The sequence below is a fragment of the Nanorana parkeri genome, unplaced genomic scaffold (genome assembly GCF_000935625.1).
Source record: "Nanorana parkeri isolate BGI_ZX_2015 unplaced genomic scaffold, ASM93562v1 scaffold995, whole genome shotgun sequence".
In the NCBI taxonomy this organism is placed as follows: domain Eukaryota; kingdom Metazoa; phylum Chordata; class Amphibia; order Anura; family Dicroglossidae; genus Nanorana; species Nanorana parkeri.
The window spans coordinates 511823-538417 of NW_017307263.1; the positions used below are offsets into that span (position 1 = coordinate 511823).

The window sequence follows — 26595 nt, forward strand, 5'->3', positions numbered from 1 at the left end:
CCCCCCCACACACACACACACGTGCCTAGGACGCACGTGAATAACATTTGCTCAATGCATATTAGGTATCCCCAGAGTGAAAAGAACAATGATAGGGTCATTATTTACGAATGACCTTAATCTGATGAGCTGTAAACACGTTTACTGCATTACCTACTGTATGTACAATTACAGTTATGGCTATCATAGTTAATTGATGTCTCAGCAACTTGCAATTTTGAGGCTTGACATATTTGGTAATAATTTAGTTTACATTTTTACATTTTTAACAATTTACAAAACACTCGGATTTAAGTTGTGCTTGTGTGCACAACAATTATTTTATGTATCTTTACTGAAAACTATAGATTTGCAAAAAACAGGTTTGCAAAAAGCATTGTGGGACATAACAATTTGCAACTACCATATTTTAATTCTATAGGTCCTCTGCTTTCAGAAAAAATATGCTTTTTGGAGGTTTTGAGTAAGTTAAAAAATGAAAACAGTCAGTTCTTTCTGTGTTATCTATAACGATAAATGCTAATGGATGCTATTAGATAGGCTAAATGTATGGGCATAAAGGGTGGCCTTTCTTCTAAATGTGAGCCAGTGCCAGGCATTGCCAGACACTCCTATAAACATGTAACCTGGGAGTCAGAACATGAAATATTACTTAACCAACTCATCAAATGTAGATGGTGGAGCATAACCATACAAACTAGGACAAACTACTAAAAACTACAAAATCCATTATATAAGGGCCAAAGCGGTTTTGTAATAAGGATACCTTTATTGTGCACAATTGAAACTAATCAATATAATTATCAAAACACAGTGACCACTCCCCAAAAATAAAAATAACCACAAATCACATACACACTTCACACAGAATGCACATAACACATTTGTTTCTATGTAAATTGCACGCCCCTCAAAAACTGCACTGTCAACAATGCCGCTCATATGACTAATTAAATCTTTTCTTTTCACTGAAGAGGTTAAAGTGACACTAAACTCAGGAGATAAACCTTACAAATGCATTCAAGTACCTTAACTAGTAACAAAAATGTAGCTTATTTGTGTATCACTCGGCTGTAGATCCCTTAAGTATCTCCGAATATGTGCTGACACTGTCCTTGCTTCTGGAAGGAGGCTACTTTTGTTCCCCATGGTCCCTGTGTGTGTTGTAAACAGGCCCGGCGCTACCGCAAGGCAAGGCAAGCGGCCGCCTGAGGGCGCTGAAGGGTGAGGGCGGAAAAAACAGGGCATTTTGACAAGTACCCGTACTTGTCAAAATGCCCCGATGCTTGCGTTGTTTTGTTTTTTTTCTTCACTTACCTTAAGTGCGGGAGAGCAGCGGCGAGTCAGCACTGGTCCGGTGGGAGGAGCTCCAGGTGGGGTCCTAATTTAGCTGGCCGGCGACTGCCAGAGGATCCTGACACGCACGGAAATCATGATCCATAGTACATAACATGTAGTTGTACTATGGAATATTTAACCAGTTAGTGTTAAAGAATAGTTAGTTAGTTTATGGTCCTGCTCAACATATTTTGCGGTTCTCCGTACTGTTACAAGCGAGGGGGGGGAGGGGCCAGACACAAAAATGCACCTTCGCCTGTGTAGGCAAAAATCCTTGCAAGAGTCGGTCTGCTTCCGCTCCATTCTCCTTGCTCCAGCTATGTCGAGCCGAAGCATATGTGTTCTGCTTGGCTTTGTGCTTCAGCCGCCTTCGGCTGCTGTACAGGCTATTGTGAATAGCGCGTACAGCAGCTCTTCCGTTCGGCTGAACCAAAGGGCTCCTGCAGCCGAAGCGAGCCAGAGGATTTGCCGTACGTTCCGCTAAATCCTTCGGCTCTTTCATACCTGTAATTAAAAAAAAATTAAAAAGAGAATAAACCCCTAAATAAGGATTCTGTATCTCTACAATCAGGTAGCAATTGGACACTTCATGACACTCCAACTGGTATTCATGTATACTAACAGAAGCCTTCCTCTTTGCACTCGCTAAAGAGGTCTGATTAGAGGTCCTAAGGTATTGTATAAATGGTAGTAATAGGGTTTTTCACACTGGTGAAGATTTATTTTAAGAAGTACTTTTAAGGAAAAGTTATGGAAGTTTCTAGGGATTCAGCTGGTAAGGAAGGAAAATGTCAGACCTGCCTATAGCAAAAGATTTAGAATTTTAATTGTAGAATAATTATTCCCATCTATGCCAGAAATGTTGTATTCTATAATATCTCCATTCACACTAGCAGTGAATGGCAGTAGTAATGTAAACTGTTAGGAAATATAGCTGCAAGATGCTACATCTTTAAAAAATTTAACCAAGTTACATACCTAGAACATACCTTGTCTTTCCCTAATGACCACACCCCCATCGCTCATGCAACAGTTGAGGTGTCAGTAGCAGATCTCTACTATGTTTCTCTTTTTTTACAAAGTAAAGTTCCTGAAGCTAACTTGCAAATAGAAAAAAAGTTTATTACATATTATTAGTAGTATAATATATTTTATAATATTATATAGTAAACAAAAGTCCTATGTGGCCCTTGATTAACCCCTTATTATTTCTAACCAACCCCAAATTATTGTCTTCCTCATCTGTTTACCTCGTTCTGATTCACTGAACAGTTTATATTGTATCTCTATACTCAGGGGACATAATTGATTGCACTTTTGGTAATTAATGCTTTCCAATAGGTTTTCCGTTTTTCCTAGTTAAAATCCACACAATTATGAAATGACTAAGGGTTTGTGTAGATGGGCATTGTTTTCCTGTGTTTGTTATGCTTTAGAAATGCATGTAAAATGCAGGTAAGCAAATTCCCATTGACTTCAGTTGAGTAGTGTAGATGACAGTTCAGAGTTTGACATGCTTTGTGTTGTGTTTCTTCAGATGCAGCATGTCCTATTAAAGGTGCATTTGAACTGCAGGCAAAGCAGGTCAAAAATAACTTTTTCTTTTGAAATGCTGTATTTTCCATTTTATGGAGAACTATGGGGTTAAGGCTTTTCCCCATAGTTCTCCTTCGGGTAACGGAAGGACACAAACTACTGAGACCCTGCAGCTGAAGGGGATCCCAACAATTATGTCTGGATCCGCCCAGCTGCGTGATTGACAGTTGGCTCTGCCTATCTAGAGGCAGAGCCAGCTGTACCCGCCCCCTCCCCTGTCCGTTCCGCCAGTCAGCGCTGGCGGATCGGAGCGGGGAGGGGGAAATCCAGCCCCTCCCCTGTCATGTCAGAGAGCCGTGACAGTATCGAGAGGTGAGCAAACGGCGGTATGTGTTCGCTCACCTCCCGATCTACTGAGCCGACCTGTGACAGTCTCATTGTCACAGGTCGGCTAGAACTATGAGGTGAGTGAAAAGCACTCACCTCATAGTTCTCCTTTAAACACATGAGTATAGGCAGTACTGGTTTAGGATGGAAAAGCCTGCAAACGGCAAGAACACCCATCTATATAAGGTCTAACTCCCTCAAAAATGCCATTTAGAACAGATTAAAAATATTAATGCCTCAAGTAAAACCACACAAATTTTTACATTCAAAAATTACAAAAATGTAATGTTTTGGGTCAGATGTTACCTGAATGTTGGTATTCATTCAGTATTGATCAAAGTGCTGTGGCTGTAGCAAGCACATTTTCATGACAACCAAACATAAAGTGTAATAGGAGGAGAGTGAAAACACTGGTGGAAAGTAGTTGCACATCTTTCAACAACAGTCAATTTGCCTTTGAAACTAAGCTCCGTGTTGAGCTGTGAATCACTGAAGTAGAATGATAGCCAGTTTAGGTAGAATATGCCATAGCATGCCTATACCATGTCTTGCCACAGAATCCTGTATTAAACAAACTGCACTTTGCAAATTAATGTCAGTTTTTATTTGGCTGGGGTAATTGCTAATAATTTATGAAGCTTTTCCAATTCCCAAATGGGTAAGGAAAAAAAGGACAGATGTGATCCCTGGGGCAGAAATAATAGAAGTGAGATGCGAGGTTGAAAAGGGATGGAGAGAGAGAAACAATGATGAAGAGAAAAAGAAAGAGTTTGTTGGAATCTGTGGCCTGAAAACTGTATATTACATACATTAGCCTCTCAAATTGTGGGCAACCTCTCAGCAAGTCTCAGAATGTATCCTTATACTGGTTTTATATAGCACCTTAAAGTGAACCTGTCAGCTTTGCAAATATGCATTCTCACTGTTTTTAGGCACATGCCTTTTCCATTTTTCAAAATGCATTGCAGTTGTACATCAATGTGCTTTCCAATACAAGTTGTCATGAATTTGTATGCATTCCCATTAATTTTCCTTGAAACGCATGGTCATTCAAAATGCATATGTTTCAAGGCATCATTAAACTTTTGCAAGCAAACGTATTTTATAAAGTGACACTACAGTTAAATCTTAAAAATGCATTCAAGTACCTTAACTATTGACAAAATTGTAACTTATTTGTGTATCACTCAGCTGTAGATCCTCAAATCATCTCTGAATTGTTGCTGACATTGCCCTTCTTTCTAGAGGGTGGCTACTTTTATTCCCCATGTAATGGTCTTGATCATTGCACTCTATACGATACATAATCCTCAACCCTGCACTAGTCTATACACTACAGTATCCTGATCACTGCACTCAATACCGACACTATACATTATTGTGTCCTTACTGCTGCACTATATACACTACAGTCTCCTGTGGGCAGTGACAAGAGTGCTGTAATTAACAAACATTCAAGCTTATCCCTCATGCTAATGACAGAATGCACAAGATCCTGATAGCTGGATTTCAGCAATATAAATCATGAGCTGAGAACTGCCAGGTATAAAGGTTGGTTTAAGAACAGGCATAACAAGCAGAAAACAATTTGCACAAGCAAAAAGGTTTCGGGAAAAACATTTATTTCTAGGTATAGGGGATCATATGACACTACCACCTCCCTATAATGCAGGGCTCAGTGACATGTAATAAAATGGACTATAAAACAACATATTGGTTACAGATTGGTAAAGATGGATAAACACTTGTTTGTGCTGCAGCACATTTTTAAGGTGCATTTTGTGACGCATATCATGATTCTCTGATTTGCGTTGCCATTGCTAATCAAAGCTCTTATAAGGTGTATTAATACATGAAAATATGGACATGATCTTTTTTTTTTTGGCAAATGCATGTCAATCAATGGGCTGCATACTGTATATGTAAGCCAGCACCATCAAAAATGGCAAATCTCTCCACATGCCTTGACACGCGTTATAACACATAGATGCAAATGGGCCATAAGGCAATTTCACAAGGCTGTTGAGTGTAATTATATGAAATGCCAGACTAGAAGAATCAGACACTGAATTTATAATTGCTGGAAAATATTAACAACCCAAGGCACGTGAATGATTCCTCTCTGATGGATGAAAATTAGGTAGATTAAAAGAGGCTGTGTTTGAAGGTTAAAGAAGAAAGTGAAAAGGATATCTTACTGCTTAAGATCAAAAGACAAGAAGTATGTCAGCTTCCTCTTTTAACTCTCTGCAGATAAATTAGAAAGCAAAATCTTATTTTCCTGGGATTCAAGATAAATGATGACTGCGACTTTTGATATTTTTTACTGCTGGTGCTATGCAGTTGCTTGCTGTGCAACCATCACACTAACAACTATTAGACATGTGCACTGCCAAAAAATTTGTTTCGTTTCGTTTTAAATTCGGATTTGTGTTATTTCGTTTTTAGGAATTCGGGTGTGAAAGTCAATTCGGATTCGGAATTCGGAATTCGGATTCGGACGGAATTCGGTAGCGGTAGGTCGAACGTTCGTTTCATTTTCTGTTCTTATTCGTTTCTTATTCGTTTCGTTCGTTCGTGATATTTGAGGGGGAAAACATATTTTTCTCCTTCTCTGTCACTTTGCTCTAACGAACGAAACGAATAAGAACCGAAAACGAAACGAACGTTCGAACTACCGCTACCGAATTTCGGAAATGGAAATTCGGATTCGTTTGCATTCGTTATGTCTGTAATTCGGAATTCGGATACATCCGAATGTCCGAATTTCCGAAAATTCGTCCGAATTTCGATTCGGAACGAAACGAATCGCACATGTCTAACAACTATGGTGAAACATACCTGACCTGCAATCCCTATACAGAAAACCAAGTTTTACCACCATCATATAAAAAAAGAGCTACTATATTTTATAAACTGCCTAGTTACAGAACTGACAGAAACTCCCACTGACAGTAACAAAGAGAAAGCCATTAACTGTTCATAGTACAGAACGATGTCCCATACAGGTAAAAAATATAACTAGTGTAGCCACCCCAGCCATAGTTGCTATCCTTCCATTAGTGTACATGTATTGCCGAACTGTTTCACACTATTGCAAAACTAGCAATAGTACAGTATTGTACCGTGTTAGCCAGCTATTATTCCTGAAAGTCTGGAGTTTAGGTGTCACCCTTTTTTGACTCTTAAAGGAGAAGTTTAGGGAGCGTAAAGGATACTCTTCGCACTGCTTAGAGCTGCTCTGGGACACTGCAGCTGTCCCATTACGCCTCTAACACAGAGAGGTGAGCAATCCCATGACTGCTTATCGGTCAGCTCTCTGACTCTTCTCCCAATGGAGAGCAGTGACTGTCAGTCCTTGCCCCCTGTAGGGATGCCCCTCTTTCCTCTCTGTCCTCTAGCACTCACTGAAGTTACAGACAAGGGAGGGGGTGATCACGGCTGGCTCTCAGCTGCATACAGAGAGGCAGAGCCATTTGTCAGTTAGGCAGCCAGGGTGGATCATAAAAATATTGTCGGGATTCTTTTCTGGCACTGTGCTGTCAGCGTACATAGGCATAAACCCACTATCTGCTGACTTTGCATCATAAGAGTGCATTAGTTAATGTACTTCTGTGACCCAAAAGAGATTTAAAGCCTCAAAAAATGTTTGGCTTTACTTCTCTTTTATGTTATTATAGATGCAAGCTTTTGGGATTCCTTCGATGCCTAAGATGTGATGTATAAAGGCTGCAAAGAGATCTAAGGAATCCCAAAAGCTTGCATCTTTAATGACTTTAGTTAACCAATAAACTGTATCACCTAACTCCAAACTTTCTGCACATTACAAAACTGATATTTCAATTGTTAGGCCTCTTTCACACGAGCGTTCAGGTTGTCAGGCGTAGAATATGATTTTTTTTATATCATACTCTTTTATCTTGAAGAAATAGTGTGGAAGAAGTTCAAAGGAGAAAATTGCTTCCGTTCTTGCATAAAAAACTCAAAAATGTGTTTAATTACAAAATTACAAATGATTACAAGATAAAATGTCATTAAACAAAATATAAAAATAGTTATGTACATTTATAAGTATGTTCTTGTAAAAGTTTAGTGGGTTTGTGTGTAGTAGTGTGCATCATGTCTGAGTGTAAGTGGCCAGGAATGTGAAAATAGGTCCCTTTTTCCTTTGTGAGAATGTCCCTCCCATGCCATGAATAGCCTTTATTCACAATTTAAAGCATGACTGGACCTATGGTGCCTCACAGCTCTGGGACCTATGGTGCCTCACAGCTCTGGGACCTATGGTGCCTCACAGCTCTGGGACCTATGGTGCCTCACAGCTCTGGGACCTATGGTGCCTCACAGCTTAAATCTGAAACTCTTAAGACCACTAGTAGGAGATAGCTTAAGCTATAAGTTAAATGCATTCAGAACTATTATTTAAACCATGTAATGTTTCATATACCGATATAGTTATACATAATACAATGTTCTTTCTCATACTAATAACCTAATGAAGAAATATTACAGGAAAAAGATATCATTCATAGTTTGTAAACACTTCATAAACTTTGGTTTAGAATATTCGGCACAAAGCAACCCCCATAGTCTTCCTCAGTAATTAGGAATGAGAGGGGTTGTCCCAGCTCTCTTAACCGACTTCATAGATGAAGAACATATGTTCAGCAAATAACTTAAACATATAGTATTACATCTTTCTAGACTTAACCAAAATCATGGACTTTATAAATCTGCTTGAGTACTGTACATTCCCAAACTGAACAAATGAATATATAGAAAATCAATCATCACTTACGTCCTTCACATTCATACATAATCCCTATATGAATAATAACCTATACTCATTATTAGTATCGTTAGTTATTTTCTAACATCAGGTTTTCAACCCTCAATTGGCAGATGAAAAACGGACAACAATGCATTTCTATGGCAGTGTGGAAGAAAACTGCTGATAATCAGTTTACATCAGGAAACATCAGTGTCAGTTGAGGTCCGCAATTTGAGATGGATCAGTTCTCTGTTTTGACTGACCGGCACTGATGTAACCTGATGTAAACTAATGATCAGTTTACATCAGTTCAGGTTACTTCCGTTTTTTGGGACTGATGTCATAATACAGCATGGCAAGCTCAATGCATGCTGGAGGAAAGCAAAGAATCATGGGAATTCACCATAATAACAAAAAGTCCAAAATTGATGTAAACTGGATTGACAACGGATGTGCAAACTGATGTAAAGTGATTCAGTTTTCATCATTTTTTTGTATCCGTGGACTGAAGTGATGGTGATGGTGTGAAAGGGGCCTTATGTGGCAGCAATTGCTAACTATTTTACACAGACTGTTTGCTGCCACTAGAGGACATTCTGTGCCTAACTACCTGATAGCAATGTATCTCAATAGACTCCGGACCACTCCAAAATGGCTGCTGCAATTTACCTCTATGGGATAGCTACTGAAGGGGGGCATATGTGCCAGTCTGGAGTGCAGATGTTACAACAGAGGGAAAGATGTTCTGCAGCACAGCCTGGAAGGGAGGAGATTGGTGAGAGAACTTTCCAAAAGGAAGCAGCGGAGAGAGACTTCAGAGAGACATTTTGTGGGAACTGTCAGTCAGATACCTGTTTGTTCAGTGCCTGTATGACAGCGGAAAGAACTCGGAGTGGGCAGCTCTTGTTTCTTCTGTATGCCTAAGGCTTATCATACAAATCACAATCTTTACTATTACATCAATTTAAATCCAATCAGACAGATCTAAAGGAGATACAAAGAGAAACACCTAAAAGAGAACCTTACTCAAGGTGAATTATCCTAAAGGGAATGAACAGCTGTTATTTCTTCAGTGTGTAGTATCTTAAAGAGACAGAGCAAGAGCTGCCATTTTGCCTCCTTGCAGCTCCAACACAAACCCGTGAGTTGACAGTCGGAAACGTTTGGGACTTATAGTGCAGTTAGATTAACTAGACAAGGGAAAGTAAACTGTTATATTTGTTGATGTTCTAATGCCAAAACTGTGATTCCAATTATAATTGTTGTTCTTGTTGCTTTGTTTGCTATAACTATTTCTCTTATCTTCAGTGAGCAACAGCTGCTGAATAAAGTTGCCCCTTATTTACACTTGTCTAATTCAATGTATCACAAGATTTCAAGGATGGCATTAGACTCAGGTACCCACATACTTATGAAAGCCAACACTGACAGGTGTGCTATTCTACTAATACCTGAAAAGCTTACTGCTGTATATCACATTATGCACTATGATAAAATATGTGGCAGGTTGTTGAATCAGGCCCAAAGTGATTGGATTATAGTGGCAGGATTGTGGTGAATGGATTATGCATAAGGATTTAATTTTTTTTAGCATGTAATCTTTTATTGAGCATTTTTCAAGACAAACATAATCATCAAAATACAGATAAATGCAGTTTTATCAAAGTAATAGTCAACAGAGTGATACAATGAAGTACATAGCAGCATTTCAACATGTCAATCAATCCATGGAACCAGTGAATCATTGGCCGGGGCCACATATGTAAGCAGACAAGGCATTACGGGAGTTTAAATAGTGAAATCCTTAAAATTATTATTAAAATGTGTAGGGCCAGGATAAGTAGAAGGAGTCGACTGTTGGAACGCTAAAGGACGTCTAACGCACAAAAAGATCCAGCTATTTTCGATGTGAGATACCATGTAGTGTATTGGAACCCTGTCATTATCTCTTTTAGTTTCTGGTGAGGATTCAGACAATAAGAAAGAGGACCAGGTGGAAAAGAACTTGGCCGTAAGGGGTTGATTTAGCTGGGCGTCTAATTGGTCTAACGAGAGCAATTTCAGTAGGAGGTCCTTCAGCGATTTCAATGATGGGGGAGCTGGAATCAACCAGTTTGTGACGATTGCTTTTTCTGCGGCAAGCAAACAAAGGTGTTCCCACCTAGACGGATCTCGGTGAGTAGTTGTGGCCAGTGGATCGGGTACGTGAAAAAGGCAGAGGGTCGGATGCAGGTGCCTCCGCTCGCCTGATATGGAGTTCATGTAAGCGAGGACCCTTGTCCAAAATGATTGGATATCAGGGCAAAGCCATATAAGATGGTCTAGATTTGGGGAAGCTGTCTGGCACTTGGGGCAGGACGTCAGCCAATTCGGGGGCGGGTTCTCGTAATGGATATTAAAGGCGTAATATGCCCTATGAATGAGTTTAAACTGAGTTTCCCTCCAGGATTCGCTGGTGATGGCTTTCCTAAGATCAAGCCATCCCCGAAGCAGCAGTTGATCTGCATCCTCCAGCGAGACCTGTAGGAGGGTAGCCCATTTGGTTACCTGCGTTGAAAAGGGCGGAGCAGGTGAGGGGAGCAAATAGGATCGAATGGATTGGACTATGTGGGAGAGCGGCATTTTCTGTGAGGGCGATGAGAGGAGTCTCTGAAAAGGTGAGGGGGTAGGTAGTGTCCTAGGGGCGGGTAAGTTATTTCTGATGAATCGTGAAATCTTTGCGTATTGTAGGAAGTGAGTAGGAGGTATTTGATGGTCTGCCTGTAATTGTCGAAATTGTTTGCAACGGCCTTGTGCATCTAGGTGCATAAGGATTTAAACAGAAAATCCAGTTGTGCTGAGAAAAAAAACAATCACATCCACAAGAAAAATGTACATTTGATAAATTTAATAAAATGTCATTGCAGATCCATAATCAAAGAAGCAGTCCTAGTTTTGTAATAAACAGTGCACCGCCCTGGCATTCCTTTGGTTTTCCAGTACTCTTTATCAGTATGTCACTAATAAGGGCTTGTTCAGACAATGTCCAGACCATAACAGTTTGTTCCCGGACCAAAAAAGCATCCCAATGTATCCCTATGGTATTTCTGGGCTGTTTACACCAGTGCAGTCCATTCCAGACCAGACAAAAAAAATACTGCGTGTCTCATTTTCTCTGCTCTGGAACGCATGGAAACACATACAAAATGCATGCTAACACACTGGAACGCACCTGAAAGCCAATTTTAAGCTTAAAAAAGCAACAATAAAAGCTCTGGAGAGCGCCAGAATCTCTGTAAAATCGCAGCAAACCGCAATCCACCACGTTCCAGATCTGGTCCAGAAATTATGTGAACCTAGGGCTTGTTTACAACATAAACAGTGCTTTCCAGAGCGGTCAGCTGCTGGAACACACTGTATCGCATCCCGGCCGGCTTCTTGCGTTGAAGGGCGGGAGGCGGTGTATTGAAGTCGATGGTACTGCAGCCAAGCCCCCTGCCCTCAGTGCAATCGCCTGTACCAGAATGTGTGGCACATCGGTGCCTGCGTTTCCGGTCCACTGCGATCTGAAAAAATTATGCAAGCACTTTTACATCAGTAGCCCCCTATACGTCAGAGAACCGCACTTTCACATCAGAGTCCCCCCTTCAAATTGGGAGCATGCCTTCACATCAGAAGCCCAATCCTTTCACAGTCCTCAGTCCCAATGTTTCTGTGCAAAAATGTTGAGGCACCTGGGAGGAAGCAAGAAGGCACCCTCAAGGCTTGTTCACACCAAATGCGGACCAGATCTCCATGAGTTTCTGCACATGCAGTGCAGATTTTTTTGCTGCGTTTTTGCTGCGTTCCGGGCCGTTTAAAAAAAAAATTGATTTTTTTAACCTAAAATGGGCTTTCAGTGCGTTCCAGGGCGTTTGCATGCATTTTTCATGCGTGTGCATGCGTTGTGGTGCGATCCAGAGCAGAAAAAATAGGGCATGCTGCAGTTTTGCCACATGCTCTGGAACGCTCTAGTGTGAACTAGAGCCCAAAATACCATTGGAATACATTGGATGCAGTTTTGATCCGTTCTGCAACTGCTCTGCATCTGCTCTGCTCTTACACCCCATTCACACTGAGCGGTTTATCGCACGATTTTTGCCACGATATCGCACATATTTCCGCGCGATCTCGCTCTATGTAGCTTGTCCAATGCACTTCAATGGAGCTGTTCACAGCTCACAGCTCAATGTCGCCTGTAGCTCGTCGCTGTACCTTGTCGCTCGTACCTGACCCTTTTTTGCATGGCTGTCGCGCGATTTGGCTCCAATAGAGTCTATGATGTCGCGCAAAAACGCGCATTACATTTGCACTGCAAAATGGAAGGAAAGAATGATGTCACATTGACTGATTAGAGGCCAATGTAGCAGCAACAAAGTCCCGCCCAAAAAACGCGCTACGCCGCGGGATAAAATGTGCAATGTCGCGCAATGTAGCTCAAAGCCGCTTAGCGCAATATCCATGTTGAAAAACGCGCAATATCCATGTTGCTCAGTGTGAATGGGGTGTAAGTGTGAACAAGCCCTAAGACTGATCTAGAGGATCTGCTACACATTTCTCATTGACCCATGGCTTTCTACTACTTAACATTTGCTTTGTTATAAATACTGGGAATTATGCCAGTCAACAAATATGCAGCAGATTGAAGCAAACAGGAAGAAGATATAGACAGGGAATATAGATGTGAAATACTGCTGACTTAGTAATTAAAAACATCAGAGGAATGTATTAATGAGAAAATGAAAAGCAATAAGGAAACAGGGATTTTTCTGTTGCGGAAACAGTGGCAAAATGCAAAACATTTGACATTTACTGCAGATTTGCAACAAGGATCAGTCCGAAAGCAGCTAACCAAATCAAGTCAGTGAACATCAGGAAGGATAAGTTCTGAACACATCTTCCCTTCTTCTCTGACGCTTTTCTTTTGTCCCTTTCTTTCTCCCTCCCATACCATCTAATCTCTCATTTTCTCCCTCCTCCTTTTGTTTTTCTTTCTCTTCCTCCCCCTTTCTCCACCCTCTTCCCTCTCTCTTTTTTGTCCTTTTCACTCTCCCTCCTGCTCTCTCTCCTCCCTCCATCTCATTGGAAGCAATAATGAGAAAAAGATCAGCAGTGGCTGCAGCGGACGAAGCTTTCTGTATGCAGAGGACAAACCAGATCTACACCTAGCCTACAACAGCAGCACAGGGACATGTCACAAAAGGAGCACACATGGAACAAAGGAGTACAAAAGACAGGTAAAGTAAATAAATGCCAAATACATATCTATAGATAGTTGCGGAGAACCTGGAGGAAATACCAAGGGTACTGCATATGGGGTGGATCAGTGAAACAGTAGTAGTACAGAAGGATATATATGCAATTACCACAACAGGGCTCTGCATGCTATACTAAAAGCCATTTAACTCATGAACAGATACAGGTTGAGATCAAAATAGGATGAAAAGGGCACAGTGTGAAATGCATGTTTGTTCGTTGTTTGGTAGTAACAGTTAAGTTCATATAGATGTATTGATACAGAGAGGGAGCATCATCATTAGAACAAATTGTTGCAAGGGGTCATATATGCATCATTTGTTTTGTTTTGGGACATACATGAAGACACCACACATAAACGCACACACATACTAAAAAATTAGCAGCACAATGACATCCATCATGTGGGACCTGCAGTTTATCTGCATCATCCTTGTAAACATCCAACCCCCTCCCATCCACAGCACTCACTCACCAATTGCTCTGCACATAGACACTGCACAGGCATATTCATTTCAAGGTATATATCTGCACTTCAAAGGTAAATGTATGTCGAACCTGAATCTATATTAAAACAGTAATGAAACCTAGATGTGCAACTAGATTTAAAATGGGAAAAGAACCAGACTCAGAAGAGTGACTATTTTGGCTTATTATTACTAATGGGTACCGGTTGCAAAAGAGATATCCTTTTTTTGCCTTGCTTATGTGATGTGTGGTTTTCACAGTTTTGTCTTTGTAAATGAAAGAGAATGATATATTACATGTATATGGAACAAAATGAAGAATTACATATTTAAAGCTTAGATGGAGGGCCTGTGAACCAGAAAGCTAATTGGATGTAAACATCAGTCGACCTGTCATGTGAATGGCTGGATTAACTGTATATGTGGTAGTTTATCACATGTATGTACAAAATGTGTTCTGTTAAAACAAATGACACAGAACCCTGATGTGATCTAATCCGATTTATGTAGTATTTTGTCTATGCAGAATTGAGTGTGGATACCGATACAGGAAGATTAAGATAGCATTAGGTGACATAATCTCAGGTTCACATATAATACAGTGAGTGCTGCAGTTTATATCTCGGGAATATATATATATATCTATATATATATTTTTTTTTTTTCTGCCTTGAGAGGATTAGAGCAAAAACAGACCACATTGCGCTACATGTATTTTTGTCTTTTATACGTCTTTAAATATCACTGGACACCTTACCTTATGTGTTATGGTCTTTTGGGTTAATGCTATGAAGTCAGCTTAGTTTATCTCTTGCTCTGAGGACCATTCATTACAAAGCAGTCAGAAGGTTCTGGGTACAGAACATGTGAGCGGCAGAAGAACGGGTATTTTGAAACAAGAACATCCCTGGTGTTATGTTTCGTACATCATGTATACAAAACAAACCCCCTGGAAGCTAGACTGGGAACAACTTCTTCGGTTCTTGCAGAATGAAATAAAGATATTATCATAAGCTTATATCGTACCCTCAAATTAGAGATGAGCAAGCGTGCCTTGTTGGGAATTTATCCTTTATCATGCCAGTTTACTTTAGGCAGATATTTGTAAACTTCTATAGGCTTGCAACAAAAGGTTTTCTTATGCAGTTTTACATTGTTTTTACACTATTGTGACATTTATTGGATGATGCATGTCATCAGACTCAATTCCACAGACTCAATGGCACTGACAAACATTGAAGGAGTATGTTACCAGATTCAGGGTGCAAAAAAAAGCTGAACATTTCTCAGTGCTGCCGTGCTAAAAGCCTTCACCACTTGTCACCATGCTCTGTGATATCTGTACATTTGGCATAATATTGGCCAACCAATAGTTAAATGTCAGTTATTTTGAATAACTAGGACAATTTTTCTTTATGCGTATTCCAACACCATCATCCAATCCATGAATTTCACTACATCATTTAACTACGTGGAATGTCATTATTTTTGTCTCTTTTCTTACTTACTCATTTGCCATCAGCTGTCACTATTTTTTGTCACTTTCCATTTAAATGCTGCCAGAGGATGCTAGCTGTAACATTCTTAGCACTTCTCGTAGAGGCTTAGAGTGATTGCAGGACAAGATACTTGCCAACACACTGGCAGAAAGTATAAAGCAGGGTCAGTTTTAGGGTCTGGTATTTACCATGAACCTGAATGGATAGCAAACTTTGAAATTACATGAATGATGTTAATGAACCTGCAGAGACAAAAGAATGCTCCCTTGTTCTAGCCATAACATTGATTTGTCTGTAAGCCCCTACTAAACCATGATAGACATCCCTCCCCTCTGTCCAAGGGTTCTTGGGGGAATTTTCAAATGGCTGATTTTGATTTTTCCTGGCCAAAAGATATTTTTTTTCATTCAAGAGAGCCTGGTGCTCTTTTTCCTTCTCCATAGGCACCAGCATTTAAACTCTCCCATTGCAGATATGCATGTTTTTATCTTCCTCTACTCGTCCACTATAAATATCACCAGGAGATATGTTTTACTTTTTTTTATTGAAAAGTGACTGCCACCAGTCTGTGAACTTAATTGTTGTTCTTGCATCGCCAATTAGATGTACAGTCACCAATGCACATGTCCAGAAATTTTAATAACAGTTACCTTACTGTTGCTATTTTTTTTTAAAGACCATAGCAGTGCAAAGCATTATTTTTGTAGGGTCACACTCATAAACATGCATAATCACCTTTGCACACTTCATAAACAGTATAATAATTTTTTTAACTATTTTTTAACCAAAGATAACACCTATGTTATTAGTTCCCAAATTTGTACATAAGTATTCCATTCTATACATAATGTTGCAGTGTCACTCCCATTCAGTCAGGGTATGCCATCACCAACGCATACTTGTTTACTGGTGACATTTAAAAAACTTCAATTATTTTAGTTTTGGGTAAGAAGTACCATCATGAAGTACCATGTTGTTGTTTCTTCTGATACCAAGTAAACTGGGTTATAGTATCTAAGGGCAACAGTGCCAAAAAAACATAATTAATGCAGTGCCTGGGTCACACTCGATCTACCAAATCTTGGGCTTTTTAGATTGAAAGTTTAGGTTTAAATCTTTCAATTTGTTTTGGATTTTTCTTTGGTTTTGGATTGCATGGGGAAAGAGATAGACTCTCTCTCTCATTGTTGTATTCAAGAAAGGAAGGAACATGAAATCCCTCAAACTTGGGCCCAAACAGTAGTAAAACATGTTAGTTTTAGTACCGTTTTCAGAACATTCGTTCCATTTTATAATAGTTAATCGACGATCTATTTTGACCGTGGTGAATAAAAAAATAAATAAAAGGAGCAGGATGGAATGAACAAAATCCAGAAAATGTGGTTTTCATTTGAATGTTAAAAATTGAATGTTAAAAAATTGGACAAACGTTTGAATGATGGCTTTATTGAATGTTATCATAAGATTTTTCAAATGAATGTTTGTACAAAATTCTACCAGTATATGGCCAATACTGAATAATCTCCCCAGTCAGTACAAATGGAGCAATACATACTGTACAATACATACAGTATAATCTAACAATCTTTAACTCAAACCAAATTCATACAAAATAAGCTTTGGCTTGAGTGTTATGTACATTCGCTACACACATGAAGATGAATGTGGCAAAAAGTGCTTAAACAATTTGTCATATGATGAGACATGTTTATTGATTTCGTTAGTAATGATTCTTCCAGGCCTCTTAAAAACATGTTCCTTCTTAATTAATTTCTAAGTCCTTACATAGTGTCACAATACTTTCCTCATTTTAAAGAGTTCATGTGAGATTGACTGAAATGTAATTTCAACTGTGTTTATGCTCGACAAGCTTCTGTTGATGGGAGAGGCCATCAGCATACCCTTGTCACTACCATTCTTGTGCGGTATGATGAAGTAACATTGTTAGTAGTTAAGTAGTAAGTTCTTATTGGCTAACAAATCAAACCACCCACCCCTACCACCACAAAGCAGATTGTATACTGGCAGTGCACAGGCACTTCTGTCACAATGTACTTTTATCATATTACCATAGAGCCCCTCCGCAACATCTACGTTCAAGACGGCTTATATAATTTAAGTGCTTTATAACTGTCCCCCTCCCCCCAGACAGCCTGGAGCTTTTTTACCCACAGTGATGTTTAGACCTACATTTCTTGTCCTATTTTTTCAACTCTTTCACAGGCATTTTGGCCATACCACTGTTATTTATCTTGTTGCCTATCCCCACTAGGATAATGCTACTGCTTTAAACTTAAAACTGCTAGAATCAGACAAGAAACTTCTGTAAATATGAACACAGGCTATTACTGTTTTCAATTTCTTTGTGTATTATTTCAGAGGGTCTGATATATTCAGATCTTCCTCCTCTAAAGGCAATTCCCCTTGATTTGCAAACTATGAATTACATTGTTGGAAGATCCATGGACCCTGCTGCTGTGTCATAGCTGCTATATTAAAAACATTGAAACAGGTTGCTTTAGCATAGTTTACTGAAGATGCAAAAGGAACATAATGCCCTCAATGTGACAGGAGAAAAACATTCCATTCGGTCACTATGCATCATCAATTAAGAACTAAATGGTTTAGATTTAGCATTCACTCTCCCCCTGACCTTACCCAAAGCTGCTATTCTATAAAGTCATTACATACTATCTTTAGATGTTGACATGGTCCTGGTATTTTCCCTGACTCCTGGGATGATACATACTGGGATGTCTGTCTAACTACTTTTGTACCCCGCAATGCATTGATAGGAATATAACCCTGAGTGTTCAGGGTTATATTCTAATGCAAAATGATTGTATGATTGTAAATGATTGCAGGAGCAGAGCTCGGCCTCCTGTGACACGGCTTATACCGCTCTCCTCCCCACACTGCCGGCTCGGCCTCCTGTGACAGCTGACAGCTCTCTCCTCCCCGCACCTTTGCTTGTCACTAGAGGCCATGCGGGAGGAGAGCTCAGCCTCCTGTGATAACGCTGATGGTGCTCACCTCCCCGTCCCGGCCCGCTCAGACTCTGGAAAGTTTCTCTCCTCCCCTCTGGGCGCTGCTCTGTGCCCCGACTGATCCCCATGGTCTCTGCCGACACAGGAACTAGAGATGCACATTTTCTGCAAATAAATTGTACTTTCGGCATTTTGCCCAAAGTACCATTTTCGTCCGAAAACTCGATGCATCCCTAAAAAATATCCTAACTATTGTATAGATGTTTTGCACACCACAAGAATTAAATACTTCCATATTCTCTGGCTAACATTTTGCACAGGTGAGAGATCTGAGTGCAGTGACACCTCAAAAAAAGCCTAAATACTTTAACACAGGCTACCACCACCTACAGTTTATGGCTATATGACACCTCTGTCACTTGTGACAGCTCTGTCACTTAAACTGAATCACTGCTGCCTCTGAATCACTGCTGATTTTAAATTTCCATTGGAAGCAAAGGCTGAGCCTCTCCTATCCTATTTATGACCTAATTAAAAAGGGGTGAAATACAGTTAATACAAGTTTCCATTTTCTCTTCTTGACAGGCAAGCTTCCCGCTTATTGAAAATTCTGGAGAAATAACATTCCACCACATGCAAGATCGTGGGAGACTCATGTGGTCCAGTTCCCATGGGATCACTGTTATTACTTTTTTCCATAGTTAGAGTTCCTACTAAACAAAAGAAGCAATTAACCAGTCAGTGTCTGGGAACAGAACCATGGGTCCATACTACAATCATTTTGCATTAGAAGCAATCAGCATGAACTGAAATGTATAAACCACACATATAGGAAGCATTGCTTCCATAAGTTTGACTCATAATAGGGATTTTGGAATCTGCATGTTTTAAATTAAAGCTGTGAATTAGATTTTTAATTTGAAATAAATAAATATATATATATTTTTTTTTTTTTTAAAGAAACTCTTGTTTTCTAACTCTGTGGTGAACATGGTGATCAAAGTTGACCATTTAACAGGTTCACCAGGAAAGGAAAAGGTACGTATTTTAGTTTAGGGCCCCTTGTGACATCTTGTAACACCTGTTAAGGATTATTCAGACTAGAATGAGCATATCATGGACCATTATTTGATTTATTTGTTTTCTGTATATAACCAAAGTCTGTTTTGTTGCTGTGGACACCTTGCACTTTGCATTACCTTAGCTTGACAGCATTGTTTACGTTGGTTCCTCCTAAAATATAATGTTGTGTTTTAAGTAGAACTATGTAGTAGAACAAGGAAATCTGTAGAACACGTATTTAAGAAAACTAGGGATGTTCAGATACCAAGTACCGTACTCAGTACAACAGATACTTTTCCATCTCCAAGACTAGACTAGAGAAAAATTCAAAAGTTAGGAGGCAGCTCTCATTTTTAAGGAGCATACAGAGCTTCTGGGATTTGTGCATCCCTGCTTTAATGTATGATTTGTTTTTATAAATATACACTATATTGCCAAAAGTATTGGGACGCCTGCCTTTACACGCACATGAACTTTAATGGCATCCCAGTCTTAGACCGTAGGGTTCAATATTGAGTTGGCCCACCCTTTGCAGCTATAACAGCTTCACCTCTTCTGGGAAGGCTGTCCACAAGGTTTAGGAGTGTGTCTATGGGAATATTTGGCCATTATTCCAGAAGCGCATTTGTGAGGTCAGGTACTGATGTTGGACGAGAAGGCCTGGCTCGCAGTCTCCGCTCTAATTCATCCCACAGGTGTTCTATCAGGTTGAGGCCAGGACTCTGTGCAGGCCAGTCAAGTTCCTCCACCCCAAACTCACTCATCTATGTCTTTATGGACCTTGCTTTGTGCACTGGTGCGCTGTCATGTTGGAACAGGAAGGGGCCATCCCCAAATGGTTCCCACAAAGTTGGGAGCATGAAATTGTCCAAATGTCTTGGTATGCTGATGCCTTAAGAGTTCCCCTCACTGGAACAAAGGGGCCAAGCCCAAACCCTGAAAAAAAGCCCACACCATAATCCCCCCTCCACCAAACTTTACACTTGGCACAATGCAGTCAGGCAAGTACCGTTCTCCAGGCAGCCGCCAAACCCAGACACGGTCCACCGGATTGCTAGAGGAGCATGATTTGTCACTCCAGAGAACATGTCTCCACTTCTCTAGAGTCCAAAGGCCTGGCTCGCAGTCTCCGCTCTAATTCATCCCACAGGTGTTCTATCAGGTTGAGGCCAGGACTCTGTGCAGGCCAGTCAAGTTCCTCCACCCCAAACTCACTCATCTATGTCTTTATGGACCTTGCTTTGTGCACTGGTGCGCTGTCATGTTGGAACAGGAAGGGGCCATCCCCAAATGGTTCCCACAAAGTTGGGAGCATGAAATTGTCCAAATGTCTTGGTATGCTGATGCCTTAAGAGTTCCCCTCACTGGAACAAAGGGGCCAAGCCCAAACCCTGAAAAAAAGCCCACACCATAATCCCCCCTCCACCAAACTTTACACTTGGCACAATGCAGTCAGGCAAGTACCGTTCTCCAGGCAGCCGCCAAACCCAGACACGGTCCACCGGATTGCTAGAGGAGCATGATTTGTCACTCCAGAGAACATGTCTCCACTTCTCTAGAGTCCAGTGGCGGCATGCTTTACACCACTGCATCTGACGCTTTGCATTGCAGTTGGTGATGTAAGGCTTGGATGCAGCTGCTCGGCCATGGAAACCCATTCCATGAAGCTCTCTGCGCACTGTTGTTGTGCCAATCTGAAGGCCACACGAAGTTTGGAGGTCTATAGCTATTGACTCTGCAGACAGTTGGCGACTTCTGCGCACTGTGCTCTTCAGCATGCGCTGACCCTGCTTGGTCATTTTACGTGGCCTACCACTTCGTGGCTGAGTTGCTGTTGTTCTCAGTTGCTTCCACTTTGTTATCATACCACTAACAGGTGAACGTGGAATATTTAGTAGCAAGGAATTTTCACGGAACACCTAAATCCAATGATTTGGAGGGGTGTCCCAATACTTTTGGCAATATAGTGTATTTTTAAGATGCACCAATACCATTTTTTCAAGTACAAGTGCTGATACTTGTCCAAGTACTCACAGATACAATTACTGATACCTTTTTGTTTATTGTCATGTGACAGTTTTTCTAAAACAATACAGACTAATGATTTCAGGACAGTGGTGGAGCGCCAGAGCACGGTCTCTGCTGCAACCCTGGTAGTTCTCATAAAAATGCCAAAATACACTGGTATCTGAACAACCCCAAATAAAACAATTGTCTGATATTCAATAATGTAATTATTAAAAAAGAAAATAAAGAAAAATTAGATTTATAGTGTATACATTGCAATACAACCATATTTTGTCTGACATACTTTTTTTTATCTCCCCACAGGAAATTGTTTTTTTTAAATCAGTAGCCTGTAATCTGTTCTACCGATTAGCTTTTGGATCCTTAAGTGAGCTGATGGAACTTTATAAGGAAGTACAGATGTCGATTTTGGATCATGGGCTAATCCATACATTTCTGTAAAACACAACAGCATTACAACATTTGTTAAGGGCTTCTAAATATGTGTAACATTGTGTTACTGCCCTGTACCAGTGAATGCCTGGCACCTGTAGTAGGGTACAATGCAGCCAAATTAACTGTATGCTACGTGTGACCCATCACTCACTATGAGGCTGCCCTGTTTCTTCTGGCCACAACTGTTCTGGGCCTTCAATCTGTGTTTTTTAGAAACAATTATAAAAAAAACAGGAGCATCTCCACTTAACTGCCAGGAAACTTGTGTTTGTGCCAGTGATGTTATCAGTTGCTCTAAGAAGGACCTGGCAGTGGTTCCTAGTGGTTTACCAAAGTATATAGCAATGTTAGACCTCAGTCACAACAATCTAGCAAGACTACGGGCTGATTGGACTGCATATCCACTAAAAACACTTAATACATTATCGCTGTCACATAATCATATAACCTTTGTATCTTCTGAAGCTTTTCTTCTGACCCCCAACCTCCGTCATCTGGACTTATCCTGTAATAAACTGCGAATTTTTGAGGAGAATGCATTTAGTGCTCTGGAAAACCTGGAAGTACTTCTTCTGTTCAAAAATAAAATAGTAGATATTGATCGCACTGCATTTGATGAAATGAAGCATTTACAAAAGTTATATCTGAGCCATAATTTACTGCAACGTTTCCCTCTTGAACTGGTGAAAGATGGAGAAAAATTGCCAGAACTTACATTTCTTGATCTCTCCTCCAATCACATAAAAGCTCTCCCAGTAAAACAGCTTCGGGCTCTGCCTGCCTGGTTGAGTAACAGGCTATATCTACATGGAAATCAACTGACCTGCAACTGTGAATTATATGGACTTTTCTGGCACTGGCATGTACGTCAGTTGGCATCCACCATAGATTTCAGGGAAGAGATACAGTGTTATCCACCTTCCCAGCCACGGACTGTCACAGTGAATGTGTTTTCTCTCAGTGGTAGTGAGGGTATGAACTGTAGTGTTGTAAGAGAGACTGGAATGGAGGCACATCTTGAGGAGACTGTCACCTTAAACTGTGACACCAAACAAAGAGGTGTGAATCTAATTTGGGTTACTCCTGGCAATGAATGGATACAAAAACATGGTGATGGGAAAGAGGGAAACCATTCCATATATGTGCTTAGTGATGGCAGGCTTCAAATAAAAAAGATCCGTTTGGAAGACAAAGGAACATATACTTGCTACGCTCAAGGGGAGGTTCTGAATGAGACTCTATATGTTACACTCACTGTATTCAACTTTACACAGCATGTCCACCAGGATACACTAAATACAGCATATACCACTTTAGTGGGATGTGTAGCTAGTGTTATTCTAGTGCTGATTTATTTATACTTGACACCATGTCGCTGCTGGTGTCGACCAGGTGATAGGGGTCAAGGAGAGGACAGGGATAGCATCCGCTCTTCGGTCCTCAGTGCCACCCCCAACCATGAGACCACTAGTGACAAGGCAGCTCTCAGTCGTCATGTGGCTTTTCTGGATCCCCCTGGAGATCTGCAAGGTCAGAATGGTAAACTAAAACCAAATGGTTCACAAGAAGCTCCTGGAATAAAAGGCCACAAGCTACATCCATCATCACCACACCGGAAGCTGTCAGATCCAGGATCTATCAGTTCAGTATTCTCTGACACTCCAATTGTGGTGTGACATTGGTGTTTTCAAAGTAAGATTGCAAACAGTTCATATCAAACAACCTTTCCATCCATTACTAAAAGTCTCCTGTCCAGCATGTGCATGTCAGGTTGTTGTTCACCCCAGGAAAGGCAGGAAGCAGAAATAAGCTGGACGTTAATCCATTAGGAATAATCACAAATAAGTGTGAGGAAAAAAAAAAATATGCATAGAAAAATAATGTGAGAAGAATATAGAGGGACTTGAAAACCTGCTATTAGAACTAGTACAAATGCAAAATGCAACCATGATTTTCCTGGAGATGCAGCCATCGTAATATCAACCTAAAATGTAAGTTTTATTTAGAACACAACTTCACTTTACCAATGCATAAACAACAAAGCCACAATCAAATATGACAGGGGGCGATAATGTAAAATAATCAAATATCGAAGCTTAACATATCACTTTTGTAATTTTGTGGCATCACTTCCTGTGCCCCTGCAACTGTATGGATCAAAGTTTGGTCTGTACATAATATCTTTGTTACCCAAGAGACTGCTGGCCAGTCATTCCAGTGTTGAATTCTGTACTGTTCTGAATTAATGTAAGATAGAAAAGCACAACCTTCCCCTGTAACTGTGATATAATGTGCTTGCTGCACTTAGATGTGACAGATTATTGAACAGCTTATATAGTCATAAACTATTCCATTAATGCATCTATATTCGTGAGCAGTTCATTAAAACATATACCTGCTTTCCAACCTCATCATGTAACTGCATCCAGTATTTTAGTACTGAGGCCTATATTGTTAAGAATAACCATGCTGAGAAATTAGGCTTCACAATTACGTGAAAAGCAATGCTAGTACTGATGCCCACTCAGCTGTGTATTTCATCAACTCAGATGTGGACTTCCCTTGAGAACGGTCTTTGAAGCCCAATCCCCTTTAAGCTTAAATATATGTGCAGAGGTATTATTAACCGAACATGCTCTAGACTTCATTAAAATTACACTTAGTTGCCTGACCTATTCTAGGAGAAGGTCGGTCTCAGGGCTGATTCAAATAAGGGGTAAAATGGACATTCACAGTGGACCCTTTAAAATTATTACAATTTGTCTTAAGCAATAGAGCTTTTAGAGCTAGGGTCATAAAATGATTTAATCTCTGCCTCTAGAGCACATGTTATGTGTTGGTGCGCTATGGGACTCTGCAATGTGAATAGCACCTCAACGCACGTACAGGCAGCTCACCACAACACATGATGCACTACTGTGTGTTGTGGTGTGCTAGATTGCATGCATGCATATACCTTTTCAGAATAAAGGGCCACCATAATGCAACATACTTTGCAAAAGGACCCTAAAGGAGAACTATGGGGTCAGGGCTTTTCCCCATAGTTCTCCTAAGGGTCACTGGAGAACACAAACCAGCCTTCTCCCATGACCCAAAGCTCAATATACTAAGACGCCCCAGCTGCGGGATTGACAGCTGCCTCTGCCTATCCAGAGGCAGAGCCAGCTGTGCACGCCCCCTCCCCCCATACGTTTCGCCAGTCAGCACTGGAGGATTGGACAGGGGAGGGGGGAATCCCTGCAGGGAGCCGTGAGTGACAGTCACGGCTCTCCGCAGGGATAGATCGAGAAGTGAGCGAGCGACGGTATGTGTTCACTCACTTCCCAATCTACTGAGCCGACCTGTGACAGTTTCATTGTCACAGGTCGGCTCAGATTATGAGACTGAGTGAAAATCACTCGCCTCATAATTCTCCTATTAAGGAAATTCTTTCATGTGAGGTGCTTGGTCACTAGAATAACATACCAGTACATTAAAATATAAGTTGTCCTGAAATTACAAATATATGCTTCCAAGAAACCTTATAGGGGTGACCAATGAGATATTTGCCTTAGGCTTGCATATTTAATGCTCTGTCTAGCTTGAAATAATATCAATTTAATTTAGTAACAAAAAAGTGCCAACTATCGTTTTACCCTACAGCATTATAGTCTTTCAACCCTGTCTGAATAAAGCTATATGTACAAGAATATTAGTGTAGTGGTTTAGATTAGCTGTTAATACAATATTAGATTCGTTTTTAATATTGTGAAGTCCAAAATTCTATCTATTTTGTCAACACTGCTTTGACTGATGGGCCACCATGTGCCAAAACACAAGACTCCTATGAGGGAGCAGAAATTGATGCAATAGTGAGTTACTTTTTGCCAACTGGGTTCACAGAAAATCCATGTGCCCAGTTAATGCCATTCCTGTGAGCATACATGTGAAACAGGAACTCACTTGTAGGTAGTGACATTTGTTTGGAGCATTCTGGCTGGCTTTCCAATGCTTTCTGCTGGGAAGGGAAAATGTATTTAATTGACATGTAGTTAGAGGTTTTTCTTAATTCATCTTAATGTTCTGCAGTTCAAAGCATCAGGAACCTTTTTATTAGCTGTAAATTTCCAGCCATTTAGCTTAGGCCACTGTTGCTGACGGTGCATGAGGGCAATAAGAAGTCAACTCTTCTGGTAGAGCAAAACAAACGACAAACGCACTCAACAATTTGTCACCAGTTATACAGTAAGGTGCACACGAAATGGGCTTTGAACAGTAAAACAGTAGAAAGGCATCATGCCATGATGCCGTTCTACTGTTTAACTCTTCTGGTAGGTGGCTCATTTCTTCTGTGTGTGCATAAAAAAATCCCATGCATCCCTATGGAGAGGCCACCTATCCCTGGGATACGTAATAAATGGCCTCTCCATAGCAAGGAATGGGATGTTTTCATATATGCACATGAGCTAGGGACCAGCTAGGAGAGTTTGCATCTTTTGAAGCTCTCTGTGCTGCATCGCAGGAGTGTGGACGAGTATAAGACGCTGGTAAGTGTTTAGGGGAAGGGGAGTAACTTAAAGGATAAGTGCCCTTTGACTTAAAGTTCACCTTTTGCCCCTTTCCCTTGACCTAACCCACCCTCCCCCATCACAGATTCATACTTATCTTGACCTGACGTCTGCAGTCCCCAGTGTTTCTTATAGCCAGTGCCACAAGCCTCACTATCTTAGCCACAGGTTTGACAAAGACAGCGAGACTCGCGGTCCTGAATGTATTTTGGAGACTGTGGCTATGGGTTTGAGATAAGTATGCATCTCTCAAGGTGGGGGAGG

General features: G+C 40.6%; 1 protein-coding gene across 1 annotated transcript; it reads left to right on the forward strand.

Annotated features, from left to right (window-relative positions):
• Positions 1 to 21654: 21654 nt before the first annotated feature.
• AMIGO1 (adhesion molecule with Ig like domain 1) lies at positions 21655 to 23471 on the forward strand. The gene has a single exon (XM_018566996.1). It carries the CDS (start codon positions 21937 to 21939, stop codon positions 23458 to 23460), a length of 1524 nt encoding a protein of 507 aa, XP_018422498.1. The 5' UTR covers positions 21655 to 21936; the 3' UTR covers positions 23461 to 23471.
• Positions 23472 to 26595: the final 3124 nt, after the last annotated feature.

Bases quoted from the DNA above. Each gene is read 5' to 3' on its own strand.
- AMIGO1 (XM_018566996.1), top strand. From the start codon at position 21,937: ATGAGGCTGCCCTGTTTCTTCTGGCCACAACTGTTCTGGGCCTTCAAT.